Raw genomic sequence first — 26,585 nt, 5'->3', positions numbered from 1 at the left:
CCCCCCATTTAAAAGCAATCAGAGTTACAAAGGATTCAATAACCCCACAAACGAAAACCTCCATTCCAGGTTGATGTCAAACACTTTCCCACATACCCCCTGATTCTCCTCCCGACCCAGGGCTTCTTTTGGCTCAACTCGAACGTTGTTTCTGATCAACCTTGGTGATTCTGTGATTCTGATTCTGTGATCTTCCACCAACCCGACCCCCACCCCCCGCCCCCGATCCCCCCCGCCCGCCAGCTGCACTACGAGCAAGGCACAGAGCAATATGCATGAAGAGCTGTGCTACGGAACTCTGACTACGACTAGAGCCGGGCTGGCAGGGGCAGGGCTGGCAGCGCCGGGCTGGCAGGGGCAGGGCTGGCAGGGGCAGCGCCGGGGGGCGGCGCGGGCCGGGGTCTATCGCCGCTGCCGCCACTGCCGAGCCCTCTGCCGGAGCCGCCGCACCGACAGGCTGAGAGGCTGCTTCCCAAACTTCCTCATGATCTCCTTGATCCTCGCCAGGTTGGTCTTGGAGATGGTGAAGTCACACTGCGTAGCTCCCATGTCGTAGCCAACCTCGCAGGTCTTGGTGGCCGCGGCGTAGCCCTCAGCCTTCACGCCCACCACGTATTCGCCCGGGTTGAGCAGGCGCCAGTAATCCCCGTCGGCTCCTGGGGGCAAAAGAGAGGGCTTTCAGGAGCCTTTCTCCTTCAGGAAGGCGTCCATGACAATACAGAAATGCCTGCGCAGAGGCGATGACACCACAGGCAGCATCCCTGCATCCTCTCATCAAGAGGGTGCCAAGGAGGCCGCTCCCCATCACATGCACCCCTCCTGCTCCTGCCTACCCCACGGCAAAACTCACCTCAAACCTCTTTTTCAAATGACAAAAGAAGGACAATGAGCTTCAGGCTGCCTTCAGCCTGGTGAAAGGTCTAGAGCACAGCTCTTATGAGGAGTGGCTGAGAGACCTGGGGGTGTTCAGCCTGGAGAAAAAGTGGCTGAGGGGAGACCTCATTGCTCTCTCCAACTCTGAAAGGAGGTAGGGGTGAGGTGGAGGTTGGTCTCTTCTCCTAAGTAACAAGAAATAGGACAAGAGGAAACAGCCTCAAGCTGCACCAAGCAAGGTTTAAATTCTATATTAGCATAAATATCTTCCCCAAAAGGGTTGCCAAGCCCTGGAACAGGCTGCCCAGGGCAGTGGTGGAGTCAGTGTCCCTGCAGGTATTCAGAAGCTGTGTAGCTGTGGGGCTGAGGCACATGGCTTAGTGGTGACCAGGCAGTGCTTGGCTGACAGTTGGACTGGGTGACCTTAAAGGTCTCTTCCCACCAAAACCACTCTGTGATTCTGTAAGACTTCTGTCATCTGAAGTCAGGAAGACCCTGAGGCAAAGGGCTGCTTTGTAAAGGTTGGTGATTCCTAAGGGGTATCAAGGACCTTCTCCAAACTAATTCTAACTAATGGATCAAGAAGAGTGCCAGTGGGGTACCCACACCACACTTATGATCCTGGCCAGATCACCTGGGCACATGTGTTTTGGTGCTATTTAGGATGCAAAGAGTGTGAAATATGATGTCAAGTCTCTTAGAGAGTCTCTCCTTCTACAGCACCTTACACTGGCTTTTATCACACTGATTTTCCTACAAGGATCAGTTCATCAGGGTGCTTAACCACTTGCTTACCTCTAAGATCCACCAATAGCGCTCCTGTAACCAACTACAATACCCATGCACGAGGCAGGATGTGTTTGGACAGTCCCCAGCAGTCTTTTTTCAATTGAGACTTTCGATTTTCTTCTTATTTTCCTCCACAAATATCTCAGGTTCCCCAAGCCTACATAAGGTTGCTCTTAGGCTTCTTCCACAGTATAATGGTATCTAGCAAGTATGCTTAGCTGTGGACTGGGAAAGGTGAAGCACTCAGATCTACCATTAGTTTTGCACTGTCCTGGGAAAACCCAGAGTGGAATGGAAAGGCATATTCAGATCTGCAGCTCTCTATAAATAGAAATGCAGCATCTCTGGGAAGGGGCTGGGTTGAGCTCTTTTAACACTGATGAGCACTGACAGCATTACTATCACTAGCCCTGGGTTGCTTGCAGTGCAGTGTGCTGCAAAAACTAAAGCTGATTTGCACACAAATGTTGTGTTTGGGTTGAGCTAGCCAGCCTCTGCTTAAAGCAATAGGGGCTTGATTTAAGGGTTGGCAAAACAAAAATCATCTTTGCAAGCAGCAAGCCTTAGTGAGAGCCATTGTCGACTGTGCCCTGCAGTCCCCAAATGCAGGTGTGACATCATGTGCAATGTGTTAGTTCTTGTGTGCAACATCAGGGTAGTTCTTGCACATCAGCTTGCTCCAGCTCTTCTTTCAGCCCCCTTACCCCTCCTGGGCTCATGGCCATTGTCCAGACTTCTATTTATCAGGATACAGTCATTTTTAGGAAGGGGTCTGTGAGAAGCTCTCTATTCAGTTCTCCCTTCTGTTGAGTCTGTGGCACCTTAACCAACATAAAGCATTCCCAGGCTTCTTGAGTTTATCCCTAAGAGCTGGTTTTGTAGCTGGAGCTGCTCTGGTGAGGCTACAGGGCTGGCAAAAGGCCACAGATCACCCTGTGCATGGCTGTGAACACATCCTTGCTGGGAGCCCCTGGAGTTCAAAACTGACCCACATTCTCCTGGCACATTTATAGGCAGCTCATCACAACCCCACACAGGGCCAGGGAAAAAATATTTTCACACTCACAGACCACAAGGAAACAATTAGAAAGCTGCTAGCAGGATGCACTTTACCTCCTTCCCATTTACTACTGAGCAGACATTAGAACTTCTGTCAGCTGTCATGGCCCAGAATTCAATACCAGACTGAAAGGGGTTTGGGTTTGAAGAATCAGATTAAATGCAGGAATAATTTCAGAGCAGATGGCAAGAGAAGCATAATTAAAAATACAGATGGATTTAGTAAATAACAGGTTTGCTAGAAGAATAAAATCATAGGCTGCAGCAGGAGCAGGCTGGAGGCAAACTACATCTGTCTGCACCTGTTAGGTCTGGATAAGGATTGCCACGTCTGCTTAGAGGCAATAATCACACATGGACTATGACAGCCGCGTCGCGAAGCCGACGTGTCAGACGGCCCCATAAACAGCCCAGCTAAGAGCAGCACTCGAGAAGCGTGCTAGCACAGACCTTGGTGCCATCACATGTTGTGTTTGCACGCCAATGGGCCTGATTTTACTCAGTTCAATTCATTATAAAGATCTGTCTTAATGCTTTGTTACAAAAGACTTCCCAGGAAAGGCAGCCGCAGTGCTGCTTGCTGTAACTTACATTTGCTCTGATGAACAGGCAGCCAGCAATGAGGCTGCAGTTGTAACAGACTAATTATGCTTAGCTTGGGCTGAGGTTATTAAATATTGCTGCTTCAAACTGCTTGGCTTTGGCTGCAGAATGTGTACAGAACCCAGATGAAACCTATCAAAGTATGAATGAAACTCTCTCTGACCATTGTGTGAAACTGATGTATGCAAAGCATCACACAGAAACATGCACCTGTCTGGAGCCTGGCTGTGGCACAGAATGGTTTCCTAGAGAGAAAATGTGCGTTCCTTCATCAGTATTTGCTGTGAGACTCCCAAAAGGGGCAGCTGCAGGAAGGAATCCACAAAACTGCCTCTGCACCGCCAGGGTAAGAGGTGTCTGGGTGACATTTGGTCATCCAATCAATGAACTCTTTTCCAAAGGTTATCTCATAGAGCACAGTCCTCATCTCCCCATAGCCACATGTAATCACTCAGACTTAATCAATAGTTACATCTGCATCCACAGAAAATGGAATCATTTTCCACACAGCACTTACTCTCACGATCAATGCCTTCAATTAGCCCATTAATATCATTAGCTTAGTGTCAGCAGCCTTCTCTGCACAGCAGATACATTGCATGGCCAGGAGAAAGTGAGGGGAAAAAACAGCAAAATACTTTCCATGCCTTTTGCTTGGTTGGTTTTGGTTTTATGGTGAGGTTTTGTTTGGGTTATTTGGTTGGTTGGTTGGTTTTGGTTTTATGGTGGGGTTTTGTTTGGGTTATTTGGTTGGTTGGTTGTTTTTGGTTTTATGGTGAGGTTTTTGGGTTTTTTTGGTTGGTTGGTTGTTTTTGGTTTTATGGTGAGGTTTTGTTTGGGTTTTTGTGGTTGGTTGGTTGGTTTTGGTTTTATGGTGAGGTTTTGTTTGGGGTTTTTGGTTGGTTGGTTGGTTTTGGTTTTATGGTGAGGTTTTGTTTGGGTTTTTTGGTTGGTTGGTTTTGGTTTTATGGTGGGGTTTTGTTTGGGTTATTTGGTTGATTGGTTGGTTTTGGTTTTATGGTGAGGTTTTGTTTGGGGTTTTTGGTTGGTTGGTTTTGGTTTTATGGTGAGGTTTTGTTTGGGGTTTTTGGTTGGTTGGTTGGTTTTGGGTTTATGGTGAGGTTTTGTTTGGGTTTTTTGGTTGGTTGGTTTTGGGTTTATGGTGAGGTTTTGTTTGGGGTTTTTGGTTGGTTGGTTTTGGTTTTATGGTGAGGTTTTGTTTGGGGTTTTTGGTTGGTTGGTTGGTTTTGGGTTTATGGTGAGGTTTTGTTTGGGTTTTTTGGTTGGTTGGTTTTGGGTTTATGGTGAGGTTTTGTTTGGGGTTTTTTGGTTGGTTGGTTTTGGTCCACAGGGAAAAAACCAGACAAATTTTCTGCAGCAAATGTTCTCAGAGGGCCTTTACATATGATTTCTGTCTGTCTGTAGAGGGTAGCCAGCCATCCTAATGTATCAAAGAAACACTGGAGACCTTCCAGCTTAGCTGACTTGATACAAGACTTGCGTGAACAGTGGCCATTATTCTTCTCCTGTTTGGCCTATTTTTCTATCAAGCAACTCAGAGGTTTAAATGGATCCATTTTTCACTTTAAAAGGTGTAAATGAAAGAAGACTGCTGACAATTTGCCTCCTTCCTCCGGTGCTATAGTTGTCATTTCAGCTTTTTGGCTCCAGCACACATCCTCTATTTCAAAGACTTGATGAGACATACATTGTTATCTGTACAATACAGAACAAGAGAGGGCTTTCATGCTCCCACCTACAAAGTGATTCCCAAACAGGGTGGCAGCCAAAGCCTCTCATTACAAATGAAAAATCAAAAAGACTGAAATAAATACTTTTGGTGTTCACCACCAAGTGCAGATGGCCTTGAGCTGCAGAAGCTCAGCTCTAAGTCTGGATATAAAGAGCTGCAACATTCTCCCAGGCTTGCAAGGTGGACTCTGGGATCTGGCACATTTACTGCACTTGCCACCAGGACTCCTTTCTGTGTGCAGGTTTGCTGTTTGTAAACTCCTGTTTGCTGTTTCAGGTGGCAATCTGAGAGCTGGAGATTAATCACCTATTGCATTTACTCAGCCCCGACCAGAGCAATAGATCAGTTCTGTTAACAGAGTCACACAGCCCACAGTTTATGGCAGGCTTCCAAGACTGCCAAGGCTTCCAAGACAAGGGAAAGGCAACTGATGATTTTAATTCCCTCCATCATTCCCCCGTGGTCGCATTTTGAAGTGTTTAAGGCAGAATCATTATTGCCTAATTAAATATCTGTCACTCAGTGTTTTCTTTCGCAGCAGAGACACAGCAGCACCAAAATAAAATTAATCACAAACCACGTTAGTTCAAGATTGATTATTGGCTTGGATAATCTACACTGGCAAACATTAAAGACTTGGATGTCTCTTATCTAAAGCTCTGTGATAGTTCATAGCCTAACATCAGTCACCAGGTGCCATTTTGTAGCTCAGTGGCAGAGCACATCAAAGTGTCAGCAAAAGAAAGACCTGGAATACCAATTAGGATATAAAAACAACAAACCATATCATCAGTGTTTCTGTTTCTAATGTTTAACCAAACCCAGAGGATACAACAATATGAATTGTCTGATGATTCACCACTCTGCCATAACCATACAAGAGAAACCTCCTTAACCTCCTGCAGCCAGCAGCACTTTGAGTGCAATCAATCACTGCAGGCTCCTGCTGACACCTTGTTTTGCTCTTTCTTTCCACAGGCTCCTCTCCTTGCTCTGTCCCTCTGTTGTTTCTCCATCCAAGGTGACTCTGTCTTAAATCATGGTACAGTGCCCTCACAAACGCAGCAGCCCCTGGACACTACCCCACTGCTACCTGGCAACATCAATTTCCAGCTATTACTATTAATCTTGTAATTGACCAGTGTTTATCTAAAGCAGTTCTTTATTTGGTGCCATAACTACTTTCCAGGCCATTAACCAGGCTCAGAGTTGACTCTGGGAGCATCCTGCCACATGCCTGTGCCTGGCTCTAGATCCAGCCCATGACAGCAAACAGCCATTTGTCAGTCGTTTTAGCAACACATATTGGAAAGCAAATCCCTGGGCTGACAGTCACCTGTGCAGGGCAGTGGCTCTTCTGAGCCCCATGAAATGATCTCCTGAAAAGCTCTGGTGCTTTGGCTCTTCAGGCTGTGAAACTCCCTTTGCCCTGCAACAGCTGTTTCTCCTCTGGACACAGGTCCAAACCACATTTCCGACAGGCTCACAAAGCTGTAACTGTGAACAGCCAGAGAAACACTTTCTGCCCATCAAGGCGTCACTGACACCCTTGTTTTCCAGGGCTGGAATGCTTTGGGGTGAGAGCTGCACTACCTCTCCATGAGAAAAGGAGCAGTGAGAGTTCTGACACAGCTTTACTCAGGCTACTCATTTTGAGCAGCCAAAAGGCTGTTTGCTCCCAATTTAAAGAGGTGGGAAGAGGAAGAGAGGGGCCTGTAAGAAAGATGGAGACAATCTTTTCATCAGGTGGAACTGGACTTCAAAATAAATAAAGGGAGATTTAGAAACATTCCAGGCTGCACAGGGCTCTGAGCAAGCTGCTCTACTGGAAGATGTCCCTGCTGCCTGCAAGGAGGATTGGAGTAGATGACTTTTAAAGGTTCCTTCCAACCCAAACCATCCCATGACTCTTGCCTACACAGCTGCACAATGGAAAGCAGTGGACCCCTTCTTCATGTGCCTACTTCTGCGGCACTGCCCTTGGGCTATGCACCACCTGCTGGCTTCTCTCGGACATGAGTTCCAAGCTGCAGTGAGTTCCTGTCTCTTGCTTTCAAGCCCCAGACCTGCTCTTGTGCCCTGCTGCTCCGGGGGGCGGCGTTGGTGTTTCTCACCTGTGCGAATGTCGTGGTTAACGCCTTCCACCGAAATGACAGCACTGGGGATCCCCTTCCCGTGCACATCCCTCACTATGCCTTTGATGCCCCGATGGACCTGGGAGAGGATAAACAAACAGCCCAGCAATCAGCAGCGCTGTCATTAGGAAGACTCAACAAATCATTAGTTGGATTACACTTTATTGTCTTCCCACTTCATCATTCATGCAATTTCAAAGCATCATTATTAACCCAGTGTCAGCCTCCCAGGCATCAGCTGCCTATGAATCAGCTTACAAATTCCTGAGGCATCAAATCCCAGAGACAGATAAAGGCAGCAGATAAAGCACCAGCCATAGGTGCTTTTCTTCTGGCAACGTTTTCTAGCAACCTGGGCACTCATGTCAAATTTTAGCAAGCCTTGTTGTTTTGTTCTGCTAAGTCAAGCAAACCTGTCTGAAGTGATGTGCCACTACTGCTTGTAGGTAAAGTTCCTACCACAAATACCAATAATCCTGCAATTCATCACCCAGGGAAAGACTCAGAAGCCTTAAAGTGCCTTTCAATCTGAAAGGAGCGGTCAAAGGGTTCAGAAGCGCCTCCTGTGTCCAGTACCTGCTCCATGAAGACAATGAGGGACTCGCGGTTGTTCTCCCACTCCTCGGGCAGCTCGCTCTCGTGGGGGTACTTGTCACAGCCCACGTAGATGGAGAGCTCAAAGCAGTTTGTGTGCAGGTAGCTGAAGTCATTTATGCCTGTCAATAGAGGGGACAAGGGAAATTATTTGATAGCTTCTTATAGTCTCTGGAGGAGATCTAGCATTTGATGCAGAACAATACAGGGCATTTAACCACAAGCTGGGCTTTTATCTGGTGGGCTCAGACCAGTTGTTCTCTGTCACATCCTGATTAACCTGCTGTGATTAGATAGTGTTGGATGACAGGTTGGACTCGATGGTCTCAAAGGTCTCTTCCAGTCTGGTTAATTCTCTTCTCTTCTCTTCTCTTCTCTTCTCTTCTCTTCTCTTCTCTTCTCTTCTCTTCTCTTCTCTTCTCTTCTCTTCTCTTCTCTTCTCTTCTCTTCTCTTCTCTTCTCTTCTCTTCTCTTCTCTTCTCTTCTCTTCTCTTCTCTTCTCTTCTCTTCTCTTCTCTTCTCTTCTCTTCTCTTCTCTTCTCTTCTCTTCTCTTCTCTTCTCTTCTCTTCTCTTCTCTTCTCTTCTCTTCTCTCTTTTTCTTTTCCTTTTCTTTTCTTCTCCTTTTTCTTTTTTCTTCTCTTCTCTTTTCTTCCCTTTTCTTCTTTTTTCTTCTCTTTTCTTTTCTTTTTTCTTTTCTCTTTTCTTTTCTTTTCTTTTCTTTTCTTTTCTTTTCTTTTCTTTTCTTTTCTTTTCTTTTCTTTTCTTTTCTTTTCTTTTCTTTTCTTTTCGTTTTTCTTTTCTTTTCTTTTCTTTTCTTTTCTTTTTTCTTTTCTTCCCTTTTCTTCTCTCTTTTCTTTTCTTTTCTTTTCTTTTCTTTTCTTTTCTTTTCTTTTCTTTTCTTTTCTTTTCTTTTCTTTTCTTAACTGCTCAGTGTTAATATGTGTGTTTAAGAAAATTACTTCATGTTGCCAGGAGCAATTCTGTGCAGTGACTGAAGATGCAAATCACTGGAAACAAAATGAAATTAATCTTTGCCTCTGTGGAGGTCACCCAGTGCAGTGACACTCTGTGTAACACTGCTGAAGAGCTTGCACTCACTGCAGTCCAAGGCATGTGCAGGGAACACTGGGGCTGGGTTCCAAAGGCATGTGGAGCTGTTTGGTAGCTGTGGTGCACACACTTCCCAGGGACTCTCTGGTGTGGACAAGGATTAGAGGAATACCTTGTGAATTTCCCTATGAACAGTATACATGCATGGTCACCACAAGGCCAAGAGTAGGGGGATCAGGAGAGAGGTGATGGGCAGCTTCAAACTGTGATGCAGCAAGGAGATGCCACCCACATCAAAGGACAGGTGGGGCTGCTCTCTGCCACCAACATATTCTGAGTCACCTTCAGGTCACACATTAAACACACAGGGGTTTAGGAGAAGAAAGTGTTCTGTGTTCACCAGAGAAGTAAAGGAACAGAGAAAGGGGAGTAAGCTATAAAACTGCATCTGTGTAGCCATGGAATTCCAGAGGACAAAAATGTAGGAGACATCTGCCTTTGGATCTGGAATGGCATTTGGACAAGGCTTGACAATGCAGGTGCCAGCTGCAATAGAAACAGCTCTGTCTAATACACCTATCTGCAGCACACAGCACTCTCTTCCTTTCAGCTAAGCACAGAAGCTCCGAAGCCATCCTGCAGGTGGGAGGCCCAGCTCAAAAGGAAACATCCTTTGAGGTTTCGTCTGGAGTCCAAGGTGTAAGGAATCGAAAATGGAAGCAGCTTTCCAGCACTTTCCCCAAAGGCCATCTTGGAAATCTTGCTATAATGTGAGAAATCAGGATGCAAAGCATGATGAGAAACAGGACAAAGCCATGAAACAAATCAGATGAACCAGATCCAGTATGCAGCTGTGAATAAGAAATCAAGAGGCTGCTCAGCAGCCCTACTGCACATCATCCATTAGGGTGACAGCTGTTGGCAGCACAGCCAATGTCCTCTTTTCTGGATCGATTCATAATCATCTTTCTAATAACACTTAGGAAAATTAAGCTCATCAATTGGATAATTAAGCAGCCAAGCTAGCATTTAGAGGTTCTTTTTAGTATTTGCAGAGATAGATGGAGCTGTGTGGTCAGGCATTGCCCTCAATCCTTCCCCCAGCACTACTTACCTCCTGAAAAAGTACCTGAGTTAACTCTTTAAAGGCTGCTGAGCATTGACACTACCTGGGCCAAGGGAAAAGCCTTTAGGCTGTGCACCAAAGTTAGACACATCCCTGCAGTGAAGCTGCCTGCAGGTTACACACATGCTCCAGTGAAACAGGGTCTGCACAGACACATCCCCCACTAGCTGCTGCCCTGTTCTGCTGGCACTGAAGTGATGGCAGAGGCACTGCTCACCTCTCAGTTCCACAGAGCATGTTAACCAACCAAGGTACTCACACAAGCAGAAGATTTTGAGCAGAGCTGTGATGAATGGCCCTGGTTCCCAGTCTGTGCCCCTGTTAAATGGGTGCTTCTCACTGGGCTCCCCTGCAAACCGATGCTTTGACTGCACCACAGCACACAGCTTCCCCCTGTGCTCCTTCACAGGGGTCAGGCTTAGGCATACAGTGAATGCTGCAGGCTGTAGTTGATTTTGGCAGCAGAAATAGCTGTGGAGCCCATGCACAGCTGAAGTATAAGGTTGACCAGGGCTTTTAAAAACAGGACTGTGGCATGCACCAGCTTTTGGTGGCATGTTTATACAGCTTGAAGTGGATGTGAGTGGAGGCTGGTCTGTGACTCAGCTGACCAAGCTGGAGGCTGAAATTATCATTTTCTTATCCAAGGGTCACTGGAATCTCTCCCTGCTGTTAGTGCCCTGGCTCTGACACCAGCTACCCTTTGGTGTTCAGAGGCAGTTCTCTGCTGGCACTCTGTGAGATGGCAAAGGCCTCCCCCTCCTAGTGAGTCTGGACTGGGTTGGTTTTCTCCTTGGACATACAGAATCCATAAAACGACATGAACACTTTTGGGAACCAGGAGTAAATGAAATGGTTACCACTTGCTAATGGTGCAGTCTCCTTCAGTCCTCTCATACCTGATGAAAGGCAGTGAGCAGACTTTCAGCTGGGGAAATACTCCTCATGGGATAAGTTTTCACCACCATTGCCCCTGCGATGTACACCAGGCAGTGATGCTACCACCATAGTCAGCAAGGCTTACTGCGAGAGTGGAGAGCCATTGGGACAGGTTTGCCTGGAGAAGCTGTGGATGCCCCCTCCCTGGAAGTGTTCAGGGACAGGCTGGTTGGGTCTTTGAGCAGCCTGGTGTAGAGGAAGGTGTCTGGATGAACCAGACTGGATGATAGGGTAGCACAGCTCTGGTTCTCAGTACAGAGAGCTGTGTGGAGCGCTGAAGTGCATGTTCGGGAGCGATGGGGACCTGCTCTGGGGGACCCTGCTCTGGCAGGGCAGTTGGACTGCATGCTCTCTGGAGGTCCCTTCCAACCCCCAGCACACTGAGGAACTGTGACACGAGATCCCCCCCCCGAAGCTCCACGTCCCCTTACTTCCAGCCACGGTGTGCCAGGAGGCGCCGTTGACGGTGCCGTCCTCCTTCTGGAAGTCCTGGGTGTGGCAGGCCCTGCGGCGGGCGTCGGCCATCAGGCGGTGCGTGGAGGCGTAGGAGTAGGCCAGCCAGCGGAAGACGTGGTCGTCGGGGGTGGCCGTGTAGTCCTGCGTCTTCCACGCCGACCGCGCCATGTCGTAGGGGTAGGCCACCACCAGCTCCCCTCCCTGCAGGTTGCCCCCCAGCACGAAGGGGATCTTCTCCATCCAGGCTATGATGGCCCTCGTCTCCACCGCCACCTGGGGAGCAAGGAGAGCGGGCGGCTTCGGCGCAGCCTGTGCACGCCCATCCTCCCCTGCCCGGCACAGCCCAGGCGCGGCAGCCCCGCTGCCAGCTGGGAGTGGGCAGCTGGCACCAGCTGCAGCCGGGGAGGAGGCTTCTGTAACTGACAGCCTTGTGTGGGGAGCCACCAAAGCCCCATCAAAATGAACAAGCCCTTCATGACAGCAAATCGTGGAGCAGGAGCAGCATAGAGCCAGAATGGCTCCAGTCGGAAGGGACCTTTAAAACCATCCAGTTCAGCCCCACTGCCATGGGCAGGGACACCTCCCGCCAGCCCAGGTTGCTCCAGACCCTGTCCAACCCGGCCTTGAACACTTCCAGGGAGGGAAGAAGGGAACCCGGGTGAGGACAATCCCAATCACAACTACAGGCTGAGCCACGAGCGGATTGAGAACAGCCCTGAGGAGAAGGACTTGTGGCTGCTGGTGGATGAAAAACTGAGTGTGGCAAGAATAGCACAGAAGATCCACCTTACCCTGGGGGCTGCATCAAATGGCCAGTGGGTCAAGGGAGGTGATTCTGCCCCCCTGCTCTGGGGAGAGAGTTAGGGTTAGATGTCAGATGCCCTTCAACAGTCCCTTTGAACCCAAACATTCTTTGATTCTACCTGCTGCTGCCTAATAGTTTGGCATCAAGTCCTCCAGGTTCTTCCCACAGCCCAGGGAAAAGAGGGTGCTGCAGGAAACAGTTCCCTTCCTAGGGGCTGCCTCTGAGCTATGGGGATGAATGATACTTCTGAGGTCCATTTTTATTTCCACTGACCAAAGTGAATAGCTCAGTCAGCTCTGCAGCTTTACCCACACCTTTCCCTCTTTAAGCAAGCCCCAGCCTTTGTGCTCCCCTCTCTCTGCTCTTACTCACAGTGGCATTTTCAGACAGGTACCAGTCTGGGATTGGGATGTGATGGTTTGGAACTTTTCTTTTACTCTTCTTCTGGTCTTCTGACTCCCACAGCAAAGAGTTTAAATCAGGGAAATTATTGTTGATATCGATCCCATCCTGAGTCCATCGTCCTAAAGACCAGCCCCCCAGTTCTGAACCCTGAAATTAACAAAACAAACCAACCAGGTCATTTAGAACAGAACCTAGGAGCCCTCAGCAGAGTGTTTGAGGTTGTGTCAAAAGCAATTCTGTACAGAGAAGTGACAGGATGCATGATTTCTTCAGCTGAAATGAATAACTACCTTTTTATTATTACTAGTTTGTGTGAAACCTTGAATGAGGTGAAGCAAAACCCAAGGAAAACTCCCTGAGGTTAGCCCAGCAGTTCTGGTTTGTTTTCAAGGTTTCTATTCAAGACTGGCACTCCCCTGGGTCTCACATTCCCTCCCAAGGCTGTGACTGTGACTGCTGTGTCCCAGTCTTCTACAGACTGCCCTGGAAGATTTTCCAGTGCATTTGACCAGCTCCTGCAGCTTGTCCTCCTGGTGTCTGTCTGCACTGTTCCAATGCCCAGCACCCGGCACTACCCTTGCAGCTTTGTGTGCAGGAACACGAATTTTCACGTGCTTATCTTGGTTTCCCAGGAGAAGCAGACTGCAGGGATTTTCCATAGTGGTGTTCCCATTGACCCGTGCACCTCAGCACGGTTTGTTCTGGCAGCCTTTGCAAGCTCCCTTTCCACACACAGCTCCCTGCTAGCCAGTGTCAGGTGGGATACTCTTCCTTTCAGCTTTTCTTCTCAGTAGGATGTTTCAGAGGCTGCTGTTTGCTTTGACTTATTCTTGCCTCATTTGTTTAGTTGAATGGCTTGTACAATATGATATTTGAGGGAAAGGTGATGACAACAGAAGCCTTTTTCACTCCTCTAATCGAAACCGGCTCATTGCTTGGTGTGCAGGCGAGCAGCTTACCGCTTTGTAGGCCTTGTCGTACCCGTCGGGGTTGACCGAGGGCAGGAGGTGGATCCTGGTGTCCTCAACCAGGTGCACGATGCGAGGGTTCCCAGCCAGGTATTCCTGGCACATGAACTGCATCAGCAAAAGGATGAGCTCACGGCCAAGCACCTCGTTGCCGTGAGCTCCCGCGATGTACCGGAATTCTGGCTCTCCTGTTGGAAACACAGGGAGAGAGTCAGGGCAGCAAACCAAACACCTGACGCAACTTCCCCCATGTCAGCAACATTCACTGCAGGAGAGCTGGGAAATGCCTGACCTGAGCAAATGACAGCTGAAAACATGACTGTGCAGAAGCAAATCATTACTCTGTTGCCATTTCAGAGCAGGCTCGGGGACCAGTGATGTCTGAAAGCCACTGTGTAAAACCTCCCAAGCCCACTTTCCATGAAACAGATGTTTGATGATGCTCACAACTTCAGCTTGCTACAGGCAGATCTGAACAGTTCTGATAGTCTAGAAATTACCAGCAAAACACGGTGCTGGTAGTTCTTTGGGACTGGTGGTGAGGCTCTTGAAAGATAGCCTTGAAAGGTAACACAGAAGTGACTTCTGACTTCACCCCCCCGTTCACTAACCAGAACCCAGGTTCACATGCATTGGCCAGGCTTACACTAAATGCCACCACACTGGCACTCCCCTACAGACCCCTTCAGAGGTGGTCAGGAATGGTGCCACATAACGGAGCTGCCCTCGGTCTGAACAACACTTGCAAACAGCAGCTGGAGAGACCCAAACTGACCGGGCTATGGCCTGTGGCTGGAGTCACCCTCCCAGCTTGCCTGCCCCTTTCACACTCCTTGCATGTGTTGTGCAGTACTCTCAAAGCCAGCTAAGTGGACAAGGCAGCTGAGTCATGCTGGTGTTACCACCTGAGATCCAGAGATGCCAGTCTAAGGGCAGTCCCAAGCCTGCTGAGACACCCCAGCTATGGTGTGTGTCCCTTATGGCAAAGCAGGGGCAAGCCTCAGGAGCACATACTGCACGCATGCCAGGGGGTTTATGGGCATGTTCCTTTATTCCAGCAGTGGCATCTTTATTTTCTCCACAGCAGAACCACAGACTGAGTAAGTTTCTGTTCTGAAGAACATCTCAGTAGGATATTGTATCGCAAAATCCGAGAGTGAAAGATGATTTGGGACCTCTGACCTCTCCTTGCTTGCAGTGCAATCACCCCATTAGGAAAAAACAAAGGGGGAGGGAAGCTAAACTTCTATCCGAAACTACACAAATCCCACAACTAAAATCCATTCCCCAGCATCAATTCACTTTCATTTTGTCATCACAAAGAATGAAACTCATTATCATTAAAGAGTTTGATCCCACATCCAAAATGCCTTCTATTTGTGTCCCCCCTCCTCTGCCCAGTTTAGAAACACAGAACTCAAGTTCCCCCCACGTGTGTTTGAGATCTTTGCTGCCACAGATAGAATTCCACCAGTGACAGTTATTGCAGATACAGAGAATAAGGAGAAAAAAAGGGAAAAGAGCCAAATCCCAACACCCTTCACCAGATTTAGTTAGACTGAATCCTAACCAACTTCGTGCTCTCCTGGGTTGTCCGAAATCTCCACGGCATACAGCTTGAGTCCTTGGTTGCTTTTTCCGATGTTGTAAATTCTTGTGATATTTGGGCACATTCTATTCACAGTTTTCATCAGCTGCCAACAAGAAAGCCGTTAGATACAGAGTTAGACAACACAGCATCCAAACACATCCATTATTAATCATTGCATTCCTAACTGGCTAGGGCTAAGCCTCTCTTCCGGTTGCTTCTGAGCTGCAGAAGTATTTTCAGCTCATGAACAGGGGGCTCTGCTGTCACACAAGGTGTCTGTTCACCTGGAAAAAGCTGAATGCAGCCTGCTGAAACACCACAGTGTAGGTGAGGTTCAAGACCTTTCATGAGAGGTATTTGCTGCATTTTCACAACGTGAGGGAAAAGCCCGACAGGAATAAAAGCAGAAAAAAGTATCTCCTGCTGTGCTGCCAGGAGGTAGTGGAGAATGATCAGCCAGCTGGACACTCCTTCCTGCAGCACGCTGTCACTTACTCCAGCCAGGGCTCCCAGGGAGGGGCTTGAATCCCCATCCCTGGAGGGGTTTGAAAGACACAGAGATGTGGTGCTGAGGGACATGGGTTAGCAGCAGCCTTGGCAGAGCTAGAGATCGGCTGCACCCCACCATCTTTAAGGGCTTTTCCAACCCAAAGGCTTCTGTGATCCTGTAAGTGACTTAACATGACCCAGAGTGTCAGTGGCATGGCCAGGCACACACAGTACAGGTTGCCACAGACACCCTCTGCCCAGTAAAGCAGATTTCTCTCTCCTTTGCCCTATGCAGCAGAAGGTTGTTCCAAAACAAATGAAAGTGAAAAAAAAAAAGAAGGCAAAGCTGTATTTAAACACTTTCCATAGTGACTTCTGGAGACACCTGCTTCTGCTGAGCCAGAAACCAGCCCCACAGGCAGAAATCGGACAGGGGAACATCATTAGTTAAAGCAGTGTTGATGTGGTGAAAATGGTGAGATAGATAGAACCTGAATGGTGTCACAAACACAGCAGGATCTGTGCCTTCAGCAGACAACAGATCCCCCAGACTCTGCTTGCCAAGCTTCAGTACAACCAGAATTAGCAAAGGAAATGCCACCAGCCTGGCTGGATGCGGCTGCCAGCAGCAGCCAGCCCAGTCACTGGTGCTGCAGATGGTGCAGGACAGTCAAGATATAACCAAATAGCCTCAGTGTTTATTGAAGTGCATAGGGAAGCTCATGCCTAAGGGCACAGACTTGTTTGAAGTGAGGGAGTGACACAGATGTCACCCAGAGGAGGATATCTGGAGCCTCAATTGTGCCGCTAACAATCACTTCCTCGGGGCGTTCCAAGTGAATGCTGAAACTTACAAAGAAGGCTGAAAATTCATGTGTTAGTGACAAAAAGTTATTGCAAATAGTTTTAATCTGTCTGGAGTTTTTCATTGCAAGATATTAAAGAAAGAAATAAGGACTTCACTGCAAACTGGAACCCTGGGGACTGTTAATTAGGCAAGCTTATTATAAGCAAGGGTGCATACGTTACTGAAGAAATATTGCAGCACAACAGAACTCTTTGCTTGCACAGAGCTAACCTAGAAGCAATATTGGATTATCCCAAGGCTGATCAGTTCAAAAATGCAACCCTTAGGCATATCCAATTCCCATGCCACCATTTAGCACATCGAAGCAGAAACACAACTCTCCTTGCTAGGAACAGCACGAAACTTCCTCTTGTGAAAAGCTTCACGTTTGTTTGTAATCAGCTTGCAAAGAAACTGACAGGACGCTGGGCTTGGACCTTTCTTCTCACTTGTTGGTTTCATACACAGTTTCCTCTGCAACTCTAAACACTTGTCTGAGAAACACAGGCAGTGCTGCCCTCAGTGCATTGCCTGCTTTCACACCTATGTTTCTCACCCCTGTCATCATCAGCCGTGGTGCCTCTGGTACCATGCTAGTCCCATGGAAGCCTTTCTAATGTCATGGGCTCGCAGAAGTTGGTTTGTCAGCATTTGTTGTGCCAGCTGAGACACACAGGGGAAGCCAGAGAACACTGTCTGGCATTTGATAGCATTGGATTTAAACCAGTTAATGATTAACATCTTGAGACAGACAGCCTTAAACTTTGATGGGCAACCTGCTCATAACCGACCAAAGATATCATCAATGGATATGGAGCTACGGACCTCTTGCCTCGGCCTCACAGACCAAAACTTATCCAAGGTCTGCTGTGTGGGGGTGATTGGTTTATGCCCTCCTGGCAAGATGAGAGAATGAATTCTTGTTGGATCAGACATCACATTTATCTCCAAGAGAGGCAAATGCTCTCTTATTCACCCTGACAGGGAGTACATATTACATCAAAAGGAGCTCTGTTTGAGCAGGCTGGAAGCATATTTCTGTAGAAATGTATAAATAATATTATTGCCTCAGCACTGTGCTTACTAATTCCTCTCCTCACACCCTCCTTGAACTGCAGCAGACTCCCTCCTGGCTGAAGTATCAATCACTGCATCCACCCAGCTCCCCAAGAAGTGAAATAGGGAACCTGAGCCTGTCCTCTCAGAGCTGCCTCTGAAACCAAGTTGCAGAGCTGCAGCTCTCCAGACGTGGCTGGCACTTCATGCCACACAGGATACCAAGCACAGCAATTCAGGAAAGCAGTGAAAAGTATGTTAAATGTGCATTACTAGTGAGGAAAACGCCAAGTTCAGAGTATAGTACAATCAGTGGGGATATTTGTATTGGCTCCAGTAAACTCCCCATCCCCTCTTTAATTACAAGCATGATTACTGAGTCAGACAAAGAAACTTCCTTGAGCTAGGGCCTCTGTAGTAGCCTCCACTGTGGCTCTGTTGATAACAGTATGGATATAATAATGTAGTTAAATGTTTACATGTAAATACACACTGAAAATAAACACACTCCCTCTCTGCTTTTCTCATACCCACTTCCTACAGCCACACCACAGGTCACCTGAAATGTCATGCTTTGTGCAAACTGTCACAGGCAATTGATGCCAACAGCCAGGCAGGGCTCTATTAGCAGCCAGCAGGGCTGCACAGCACTGCCACAGGGACGCTCACTAGCAGGTCCTAGTTGACAGTCCCTGTTTGTTTGTCACTACCAATTATTTACCCTATTAGTGCCTGGAAACAGACTGCGTGCAGCCTTTGAGGAAGCCTCTCAAAACTGGTCTCTGAAGGGTCAAAGTCTCCATTTTGCAGAAAAGGTGAATTAAACGTAGGTCTAAGTGGCATCTACGCTTAGAGGAGGTCAAAGGACTCTCAGTTCATCACAGTCACCTATTCTTTGTCTCCTGTGGAGATCATAGAATCATTTAGGCTGGAAAAGACCCTTGAGATTGAGTCCAGCTGTGAACCCAGCACTGACAAAAGTCACTGTATTTCTTGTTCTGCTGTAAGACAAAACAGAATTTGCCTCCTCCTTGAGCTTGGAGACTCTCAACCTGGCACTCCATGCAGCCCAGGACATTTGTGGAGTTGCTTTAGCCTTCTACATTTGGCTGTCTCCTCCTCAAGTAGAGATGCTCAGCTGGCAACACAGACAGTGCACTTCAGTTTGCTGTAATGTCATCAATTCATGGCCATAAACACAGATGACCACAAGAATCAACACCAGACTCCAGGAGTGCTTGGAGTCTGGCTTGTCCAAGGATCTGAGTCACATCCAGTCACACAGGTTTCAAAATTAGCACTCCTGTCTCCTGGGATCTGGGCTGCCCAGAGAGGTGATAGAACCATTCCAGGTCAGGCTGGGCAAGGCTCTGAGCCACCTGCTCTGGCTGAAGATGTCCCTGCTGACTCTCTCCAGAGAGGTGCTCCAGTCCCCAGCCCTCACAATAGCAGGGCCTTGTTTGTTTGTTTTTGTTGAAATCAGCTCTGGCAACTCATAATTGTTGTTCCCTTTTTGAGTCAGGAGATACATTTTGACATTGCAAAGTTCAAGGCTGATTTTCAGGACATAAGAATTATTGCAATTCAGCCCAACCCACAGCATTCTCTCTACCACAAGGAGAAGACTAATTCTGTGAGCTCTAAATAAATTCACTATTTAACACAGAGGGAACAGAACTGGGGAGAGCACAGCCCAGAGCAGTTCACAGCTGACCAGTTCTCAGCCAGTCCCCAGTTTCCTCCTTGTATGGAAATGGACATTCTGCTGTGCAGCTGAGGGGCTTTTCCCCCACCATATTTCTAACCTGCCCAACCTGTCTTTCTGCAATGAGAGCCTTAAATGCACTTTATTGTATTGTTCTTGACAGGAATTATGCCAATTGAGTTTCTACTTGTCTAATCCTTGTGCTAAGAAATCTAGGCCACAGGACATCTCCCGAAATAAAGCCCTGACTCAGTACACAATCACTCAACAAAAACCAGGGGTGAATCATGCAGTATAAATACACTGAAAGCTCAGCACACAGCAAGTGATTCACACAGTTCAAGTCCAAACATATCATCTCCAGAGCTGAAGAGGAAGAGGGTGGAAATATTCCTCCAGGACAGCCCACACTCTTCTCTGTGCTGATACAGAGCACCTCAAAAAACACCAACAAAGCCAACCATAAAGCTGAGACTTGGTGGTTAGGTAATGCTTAGGATTGATGCTCCTAAAGGTGTTCTCCAAATGATTTCATGGTTCCATGAAGCTACAGGAACAAGATTAACAAGGCTGCTAGGTTTAAAATTATAGCAACAGGATTTTTTTCTCCTTTGTTTTTGGGGGTGGGGGGATGGGGGGGATGGGGCTGAGAGATTTTGTTGATTTTCACAAGGATGAAGACAGAGTTGGACTCTGCAGAGGTTATTGTGATTATCCCAACCAGTGGAATCTAGGAGAATTCTGATTGCTAAGTCAGAATCAAATATGAAAGGGGACACCACTATAACATTCAGAGAGTCACAGAATGGTTTGGGGACCTTAAAGATCATCCAGTTCCACTCCCCTGCCATGGGCAGGGACACCTCTCACTAGCCCAGGCTGCTCAAGGCCACAACCAGTCTGGCCTTGAACACCTCCAGGGAGGGGGCATCCATGAGCTCCCTGGGCAACCTGTGCCAGTGTCTCCCCAGCCTCACTCTAAAGAATCTCTTCCTCTAATACACATAGAAGAAAAATGATGTGATGTGCAAATACTCCCTCTCTCATGTAGCATCACCTGCTTAAGGTCAGATGATATATTAAGACTTCAGGATTGTCATAGGTTACTGCTTTTAACAGATTAAACCAGAAAAATAATGATTCAAAGAAAAATAGATTGCAGGTATCATTTGATACTGTTTTTGACAGGTGTTCCCTCAGAGCTCCAAAGACTGCACCCTTCCACCTTGCATCCAGGAGCTCAGACATCAGCCTCTTTGCCTACCTGCCTCATTTCCTTGTAGTTGTGGTGCTTGAAGTCCAGGTTATCTGTGGTTGTCATTTCATTCCTTCTGTGGTAATAATTATTTGGGTCTGAGAAAAGAAACAAAGGGATTTTCACGTGCTTAAGAATTTGAAATATAAAGGTGCTTAGCCATAACACATGCAAGGAAGGTGGAAATCCAACTCCTAGTGTCCTATATGCACTGAAATCAAGCTTTCAAAAGCACAACACAACAAAACAACAAATTCAAACCATTTTTAATTGCTGGACGAATCAGCTTGTCCAGGTCATCAAAGCAGCAAGGAGGCAGCAGGGATCAGCTTGATAGAACTTCAGCAGAAGAGCAGAAGGGCATCCTCAGGCTACAGAGCAGGGCAAAAGGCACTGGAAAATAATGAGTCAGATGCAAGATAAAAGAGTGGAAAAAAATCATTTCAGAGGAAAGAGCCCCAGTAAATGTTTTGTGTCTCCCTGATTAGCCCAACAGTGCAAGGAATTCTCTAGTTTTCTCAGTGAGTATTTTCAGGCCAGGCACTGCTTGCAAAACACAGAACAGATCTCATTGCTTGCCTGTTGTGAAATTAGAGGTCTTTCTTACTCTAACATTAACAGACTCATTTCTGTAGAGCTGCAAGTTACAGTTTGTGTGTTTTGAAGTATCAGAGGAGAACAGATGGATAGAACAAGCCCCTTTGGTTTCCCTGACTTTCACCTGGGAAAAAGTAGGACAAGACAGCTAGGGCTCAGCTTTGTATTTCTGGATATGTGTGCTCCTGCCCAAGAGAAGATGATTTATTTTCAGAGATAAACAAGTCTCTTTGGAAACCATTGGACATATTCCTTCATCTGCCATACCTGGGACATCTGGAATCTTGAGCAATCATTTGTCAAACCAGTGGCTGTCAGGCTGGGATGAAAAATTGTTTCTCTTTGCACAAAATCATCTTCATTTGGTTTAAAGTGATGGGGAGGGGGGAGGGAAAGGCCGGCTATGAAGCCTCAATGTCATCCTGTCTGACTATGACACAGCCAAGAACACTCTCTCTGGAGAACAAAAAAATGATTCTCTTGAAAGAGTAGCATGCAGCAGCTGTGATATCTTTGAGGGAAGAGTAATAATTATCAGTGGGAGGAACCTGCAGATGCCATCCTGTGACAACAAACCCATCAGGAAATTCTGGACAACTCCTAGCACTTAAAACAATCCCCAGGCACAAACTCTGCACACCATCAACCCTGAAGTTTTGCAGCTTGGAGCAGAGAAGGCTGAGGGGAGATCTTAGCAGTGCTTGTAACTCCTCACAGGGTGGGTGCCAGGAGGATGGGGCCAGGCTTTGTTCAGTGGTACCCAGTGACAGGACAAGAGCTAAGGGGAGCAAATTCGAGCATAGGAAGTTTCATCTGAACATAAGGAGGAGCTTTACAGTGAGGGTGGTGCAGCCCTGGAACAGGCTGCCCAGAGAGGTGGTGGAGTCTCCATCTCCAGAGTCATTCAAAGCCTGCCTGGACATCATCCTGTGCAGCCTGCTCAAGGTCAGCCTGCTCTGGTGGGCGTGGGTTTGGACTAGATGATCTTCAAAGGTCCTTTCCAGCCCCTATGAGTCTGTGATTTTTAGGTCTGCTTTGCAGCCTAACTATGAGCTAAACTGATACAAGTGCACTGACAGCAGTGATGCTGCACAACCACCCCACTGATGCTGGAATACCAAAGTTTTAAAGGCCAACACATGCTGGTTCATAAACTATTCAGTAACATATTGATGACTGAGGAATGGAAATGCTCCTTCCAGAAAGGGACAATGTGTTCAGTGCCACACAGGCTGTCTTCACCACTGTGAAAATATCTCTCTGTGGTAAAACTATAAAAATAAACAGCACCAACCTGCCAAGATGCTGAAGGCTTTCCCTATCACCACCAGCCAAAACAGGCAGCAACCAATGCTTTCCCTAATCCTTTCACCCCCTTCCTTTCAAAGTCTGCCACTGTTGCCATGTATCAAACATTTATCTGCTGGGAATGGCTGTGAGGGCTGTAGACTTGATGGGAACTTAAAAGAACTGCAGAGCGAGAGTGATTGTACCTCTGGTCCTCCCTCACCATCTGACGGCTCCCTGGAGAAGCGACACGGGTTTTGCCAGGCTCTGCAGTGAGCCACCCTGCCTGCCTGGACTTCTGCTGCAGCAGGAGCACAGGGCAGGAAATGAGAAGTTAAAATGCTGCAAGGCGAGCAAGCCTTCTGCACAGCTGGCTGGGACTGCTGTGGCAACCTTCTCTTTAATGAAACAGAGAATAAGAGATGAAGAAACTCCAACCAGAAAAGCATTAGAATTGAAATACGCTCATTTATCCGTGGCATTGCTTCAGACACTCTCCCTTTCTGCTGAGGAGAGACACCTTTTCCTACTGCTATTCTGCCTTTGCAATGCAGCAGAGTTCATGAAGCTGCAGGGAAAGGGAGCTTGTGGCTTTCTTTGTGAAGAGGGCCAGGTGAGAAGGAAGATGTGAAATGAAAGGAAGCTTCTCTCCAGCATGAGAGCCTGGGGATGCCCAGAAAGAGACCAGTGGGGCCAAATGGCTCTGCAGCTTGGCACTCAGAGGGATTTCCTCTTCAGTTACAGCTCTGTGCAGCACCCCCAGGCACAGAGTCCTGATGCTTCCCAGTTATGATGCCTGTGTTGGTCTTTCTATCTGCTTTAGTTTGCAGTGCTCTTTTCACTGCTCTGGGAAGGTATGAAGAGAGCTTTGCAACTACTTCAAAATGGAATCAACAAACACACACAAAAGGCAAAATACTCTTATTTAGTAAACAAAACTCTATTCCCAGCTTGGCTCTGTCATGTTCCTTGCTCCCAGAGGTACCATTCTGCTGGGTCTTGCAAGCTCTGCTGTGCTGTGCTCATACAGAACTCCAAATGGACAAGATAATGAAGTGATCCTAAGTGACTTGGAGAAGTTTTTAACAAGAAAAGAATAGTCAGTGCTAAATCCTTTAGACTGTCTTAAACCCCTCCCTTGCCAGTGACTGAGTTTCTCTTCTGCTTCTGTTTGACTTGTCCCCACAGAATGGACGTGGCACAGGCAGCACACCTGTAGCTCTGCCACGCTCCACCGGCACACCGCAGGAGACTGCAAGCACTGTTCCACAGGCTGTGTCTCATGACAGCCATGAGTGTCATCATCACACCCCAAGCCAGCAGTGAAACAGTCTGCAGCAACTCCAGATGGATTCTTTTCTGGGGATGTTGCTGTACTCAAAACATCACGCCACAAGTTCAAGTCATTGTAACGCCGAGGAGAGAAAACCACCAAACTCTTAGCCTGCAGTAGTTACTTCTGAAAAGGTTTTCTACCAGTAACTGCTGTTTCTAACAATTTTGCACAGTTCTGGTAATTCTGAGGACTGGTAGTACTCCTCTAGAGTCACAGGATGGGATTGGAAGGCACCTCTGAAGATCATCCAGTCCAGCCCCCCTGCTAAAGCAGGGTCACCCTCAGCAGTTTGCACGGGATCATGCTGTCCAGGTGGGGTTGGAATCTCTGAAACCTCTTTCAGTCTTCTGACGCCCTCACAGGGAAGAAGTTTTTTCTTATGTTAAGATGGAACTTTATGTGTTCCAGTTTGTGCTGTTGCCCCTTGTCCTGCCATGGGGCATCACTGAAGAGTCTGGCCCCATTGCCTTGAGACTCACCCTTGAGATGTTGGTGAGATCCCCTCAGGCTGCTCTTCTCCAGGCTCAACAGCACCAGGGCTCTCAGCCTTTCCTCATCACAGAGGTGCTCCAGGCCCCTCAGCATTTGCATAGCCTCTACTGGACTCTTTTCAGGAGTTCCTTATCTCTCTTGAACTGGGGAGCCCAAAACTGGACACAGTAATCCAGATGTAGCCTCACTAGGGCAGAGGGAGAGGAGAACCTCCCTTGACCTTGTGGTCGCACTTTTTTCAGTGTACCCCTGGAGACCATTGGCATTCCTGACCACAGGAGCACAGGGAATATGACTCACTTTGTAATAAAAAGGAAATATGAAAGCAAAACCTTTCCTGACACTGCATGGCTGGGGCATTAGACACCTCTGGTTGATAAGAGTGAGAAAGTGCAATCCAGAGGCCTTTCCCCGGGGAGGTAGTCATTCGGTGTCGGTTTTATTCTGCCTTTGCTCAGGCAGCCTTCAAACAAAGATTTAAAGGAAGATTAGGTTTTGGCTTTGCCCAGGAACAGGCTGTCACTCTCAGGCAGGAAGTTCTCTCCCAATTAGCTGGGTGAAGCCAGTGCTGCTGCAAGCAGCATCGCCTGTAATGAAAGCCACCGGTAGGGAGTCACAGTTCCATACACAGTGAGACACCGCCAGGTAAGCAGGCAGCCTGGCAGAAAGGGAGAAAGAATGAGAACAGGACTGAATGCTGCCTCTGCTACAAAACAGCCTTACAAACACTCCTTTAGCAAGCAGTTAGAGATCACCTTTTATCCTGGGGTGGAAGTGATGGCATAATCATCTCACCCATGATTTCCTGTAGAAGAACTATTAAAAATTAAATTCCATCACACATTTATTCCATTAAGATAATTGCCTTCAATACTCCACAGTATAAATAAATGCATGAGGAGCTCAGCTAATTTTCTCTCTCCTGTCTCTGGGTGCTCTGATCATATGCTGCTGCTTTTTGATTTTCCTTAGGTCTGAGAAGGAGCAGGCAAGGAGAGCACATCCCTCGCTCTGAGGCAGTTACAAGAGGCTCTGTGTGTCCATCTGCATCCACACAAACACCAAGCTTTTGGGAACTGAAGAGAGAGTTAAATGATTGGACTTCCCCCCCAAGAGAGAAGCAGCAGCAAGGATGCTGTGCTCTGGGCAGGATTTCCTGGCATCCTTCCTCCACAGCTAAAGGTTTTTCCCTTGGTGAAGCAACAAATCACTTGTGTGGCACTGATGCAGCTGGATAGCACAACTCCCTTTGCAGAGCTGCTGTCACAAAGCAGCTGTGTGCCAAAGCCAGCCTACGACACTCCCAAAGGGTACTTTAGGAATAATGCATAAGCATTCCACTGATGAAAACCACAATCAGCTTACATAATGCCCTGTCCCAATTATCTCACCAGCATTTCCTCCTGCTTTGTCCAACTTCCCGTGCACCCAGCACATGCAGCAGGTTCTACTGCCCAGCCCTACCCAGAGGAGGGAGGCCTGGCTCTTGTTACCTATTTCCATCACATTCTGCCAGTTCTGAGAAGCTTGCTTGGAACACCACAGACTCTTATTAAGGTTTCTTCTTTACCTGGTACTCCTTACCCTCTCCTGAGCACACATGGGGTGCAGACTGCATGCAAATAGATCAGTTCATCCAGGCATTAATAAGGACACAAACTTGAAGATTACAGGCTTAAAAGACATGAAAGGGAATTCACAGCCATGACAAGTGACCTGCTCTCCTGCAACCCTTCCCTTTTCCTCTTGAGGCATTTCCCTGTGCCCCACCTGCCCATGAACTGGCACTGCCTCAGGAGAACACAGCACATTGGAGCTCTAACACACAGCCCAACTGCTCCTCCTGACATCTTGATTTCTTGTACGTTCCTGCTGAGTCTGCAAACATAACCCAAGCCCCAGCAGGCATTCAGGGAAATTCAGCACTACACAGCTTCTTTCATGGACCTTTGGGCTTTGGTTAGGATGAAGGTGCACAAACTGCCTTCACCTGAGGCTTGCCAGGGATCGTGTTGGGTGCAGCAGCATTTGAAAAGTGCTGGAAGGTCTTTACATGCCCAGCTTCCCTCCCTGCCTCGACAAGATGACTGCTGGTTCACTCCTAGTAGTTGCCTTCAAATTAATTCAGGGAAATCCTGCAGCCTATACAATGAATTAATAGGAAATATACTGCAGACAACATAATTACAATGGTTCTGTCTTGCTTTAGAAGCTTAACACTTCTGCCAGTGCCTGTTCCCATATGTAACTCTGTGGCTTCCTTGGCACAAGTGCACACAAATGCCCAACAGCTGGGCTGTTGGCTGAGTTCCCTTTCAAGAGAGAGGCCCTCACCTCCCTTAAGGTGTATCCCTGATGTCTCCCTGTTGGCTGC

General features: G+C 47.6%; 1 protein-coding gene across 1 annotated transcript in view; it reads right to left on the bottom strand.

Annotated features, from left to right (window-relative positions):
* Window positions 1-264: 264 nt before the first annotated feature.
* The window catches only part of CPXM2 (carboxypeptidase X, M14 family member 2), a 74,093-nt gene continuing 47,772 nt past the window's right edge, over window positions 265-26,585 (bottom strand). Inside the window, exons 6-13 of the mRNA XM_009910425.2 lie at window positions 20,509-20,597; window positions 15,127-15,250; window positions 13,548-13,744; window positions 12,556-12,735; window positions 11,354-11,651; window positions 7,789-7,928; window positions 7,192-7,291; window positions 265-656 (exon numbers count right to left, since the gene is read on the bottom strand). Of these exons, the coding sequence (XP_009908727.2) occupies window positions 403-656; window positions 7,192-7,291; window positions 7,789-7,928; window positions 11,354-11,651; window positions 12,556-12,735; window positions 13,548-13,744; window positions 15,127-15,250; window positions 20,509-20,597 (1,382 nt within the window). The 3' untranslated portion in view covers window positions 265-402. The remainder of the gene's footprint in view (window positions 657-7,191; window positions 7,292-7,788; window positions 7,929-11,353; window positions 11,652-12,555; window positions 12,736-13,547; window positions 13,745-15,126; window positions 15,251-20,508; window positions 20,598-26,585) is intronic.

This window comes from Dryobates pubescens, chromosome 8 (genome assembly GCF_014839835.1).
Source record: "Dryobates pubescens isolate bDryPub1 chromosome 8, bDryPub1.pri, whole genome shotgun sequence".
Taxonomy (NCBI): domain Eukaryota; kingdom Metazoa; phylum Chordata; class Aves; order Piciformes; family Picidae; genus Dryobates; species Dryobates pubescens.
The sequence above is the reverse complement of the archived record's forward strand: the minus strand, read 5'-3'. Positions and strand labels throughout refer to the sequence as shown.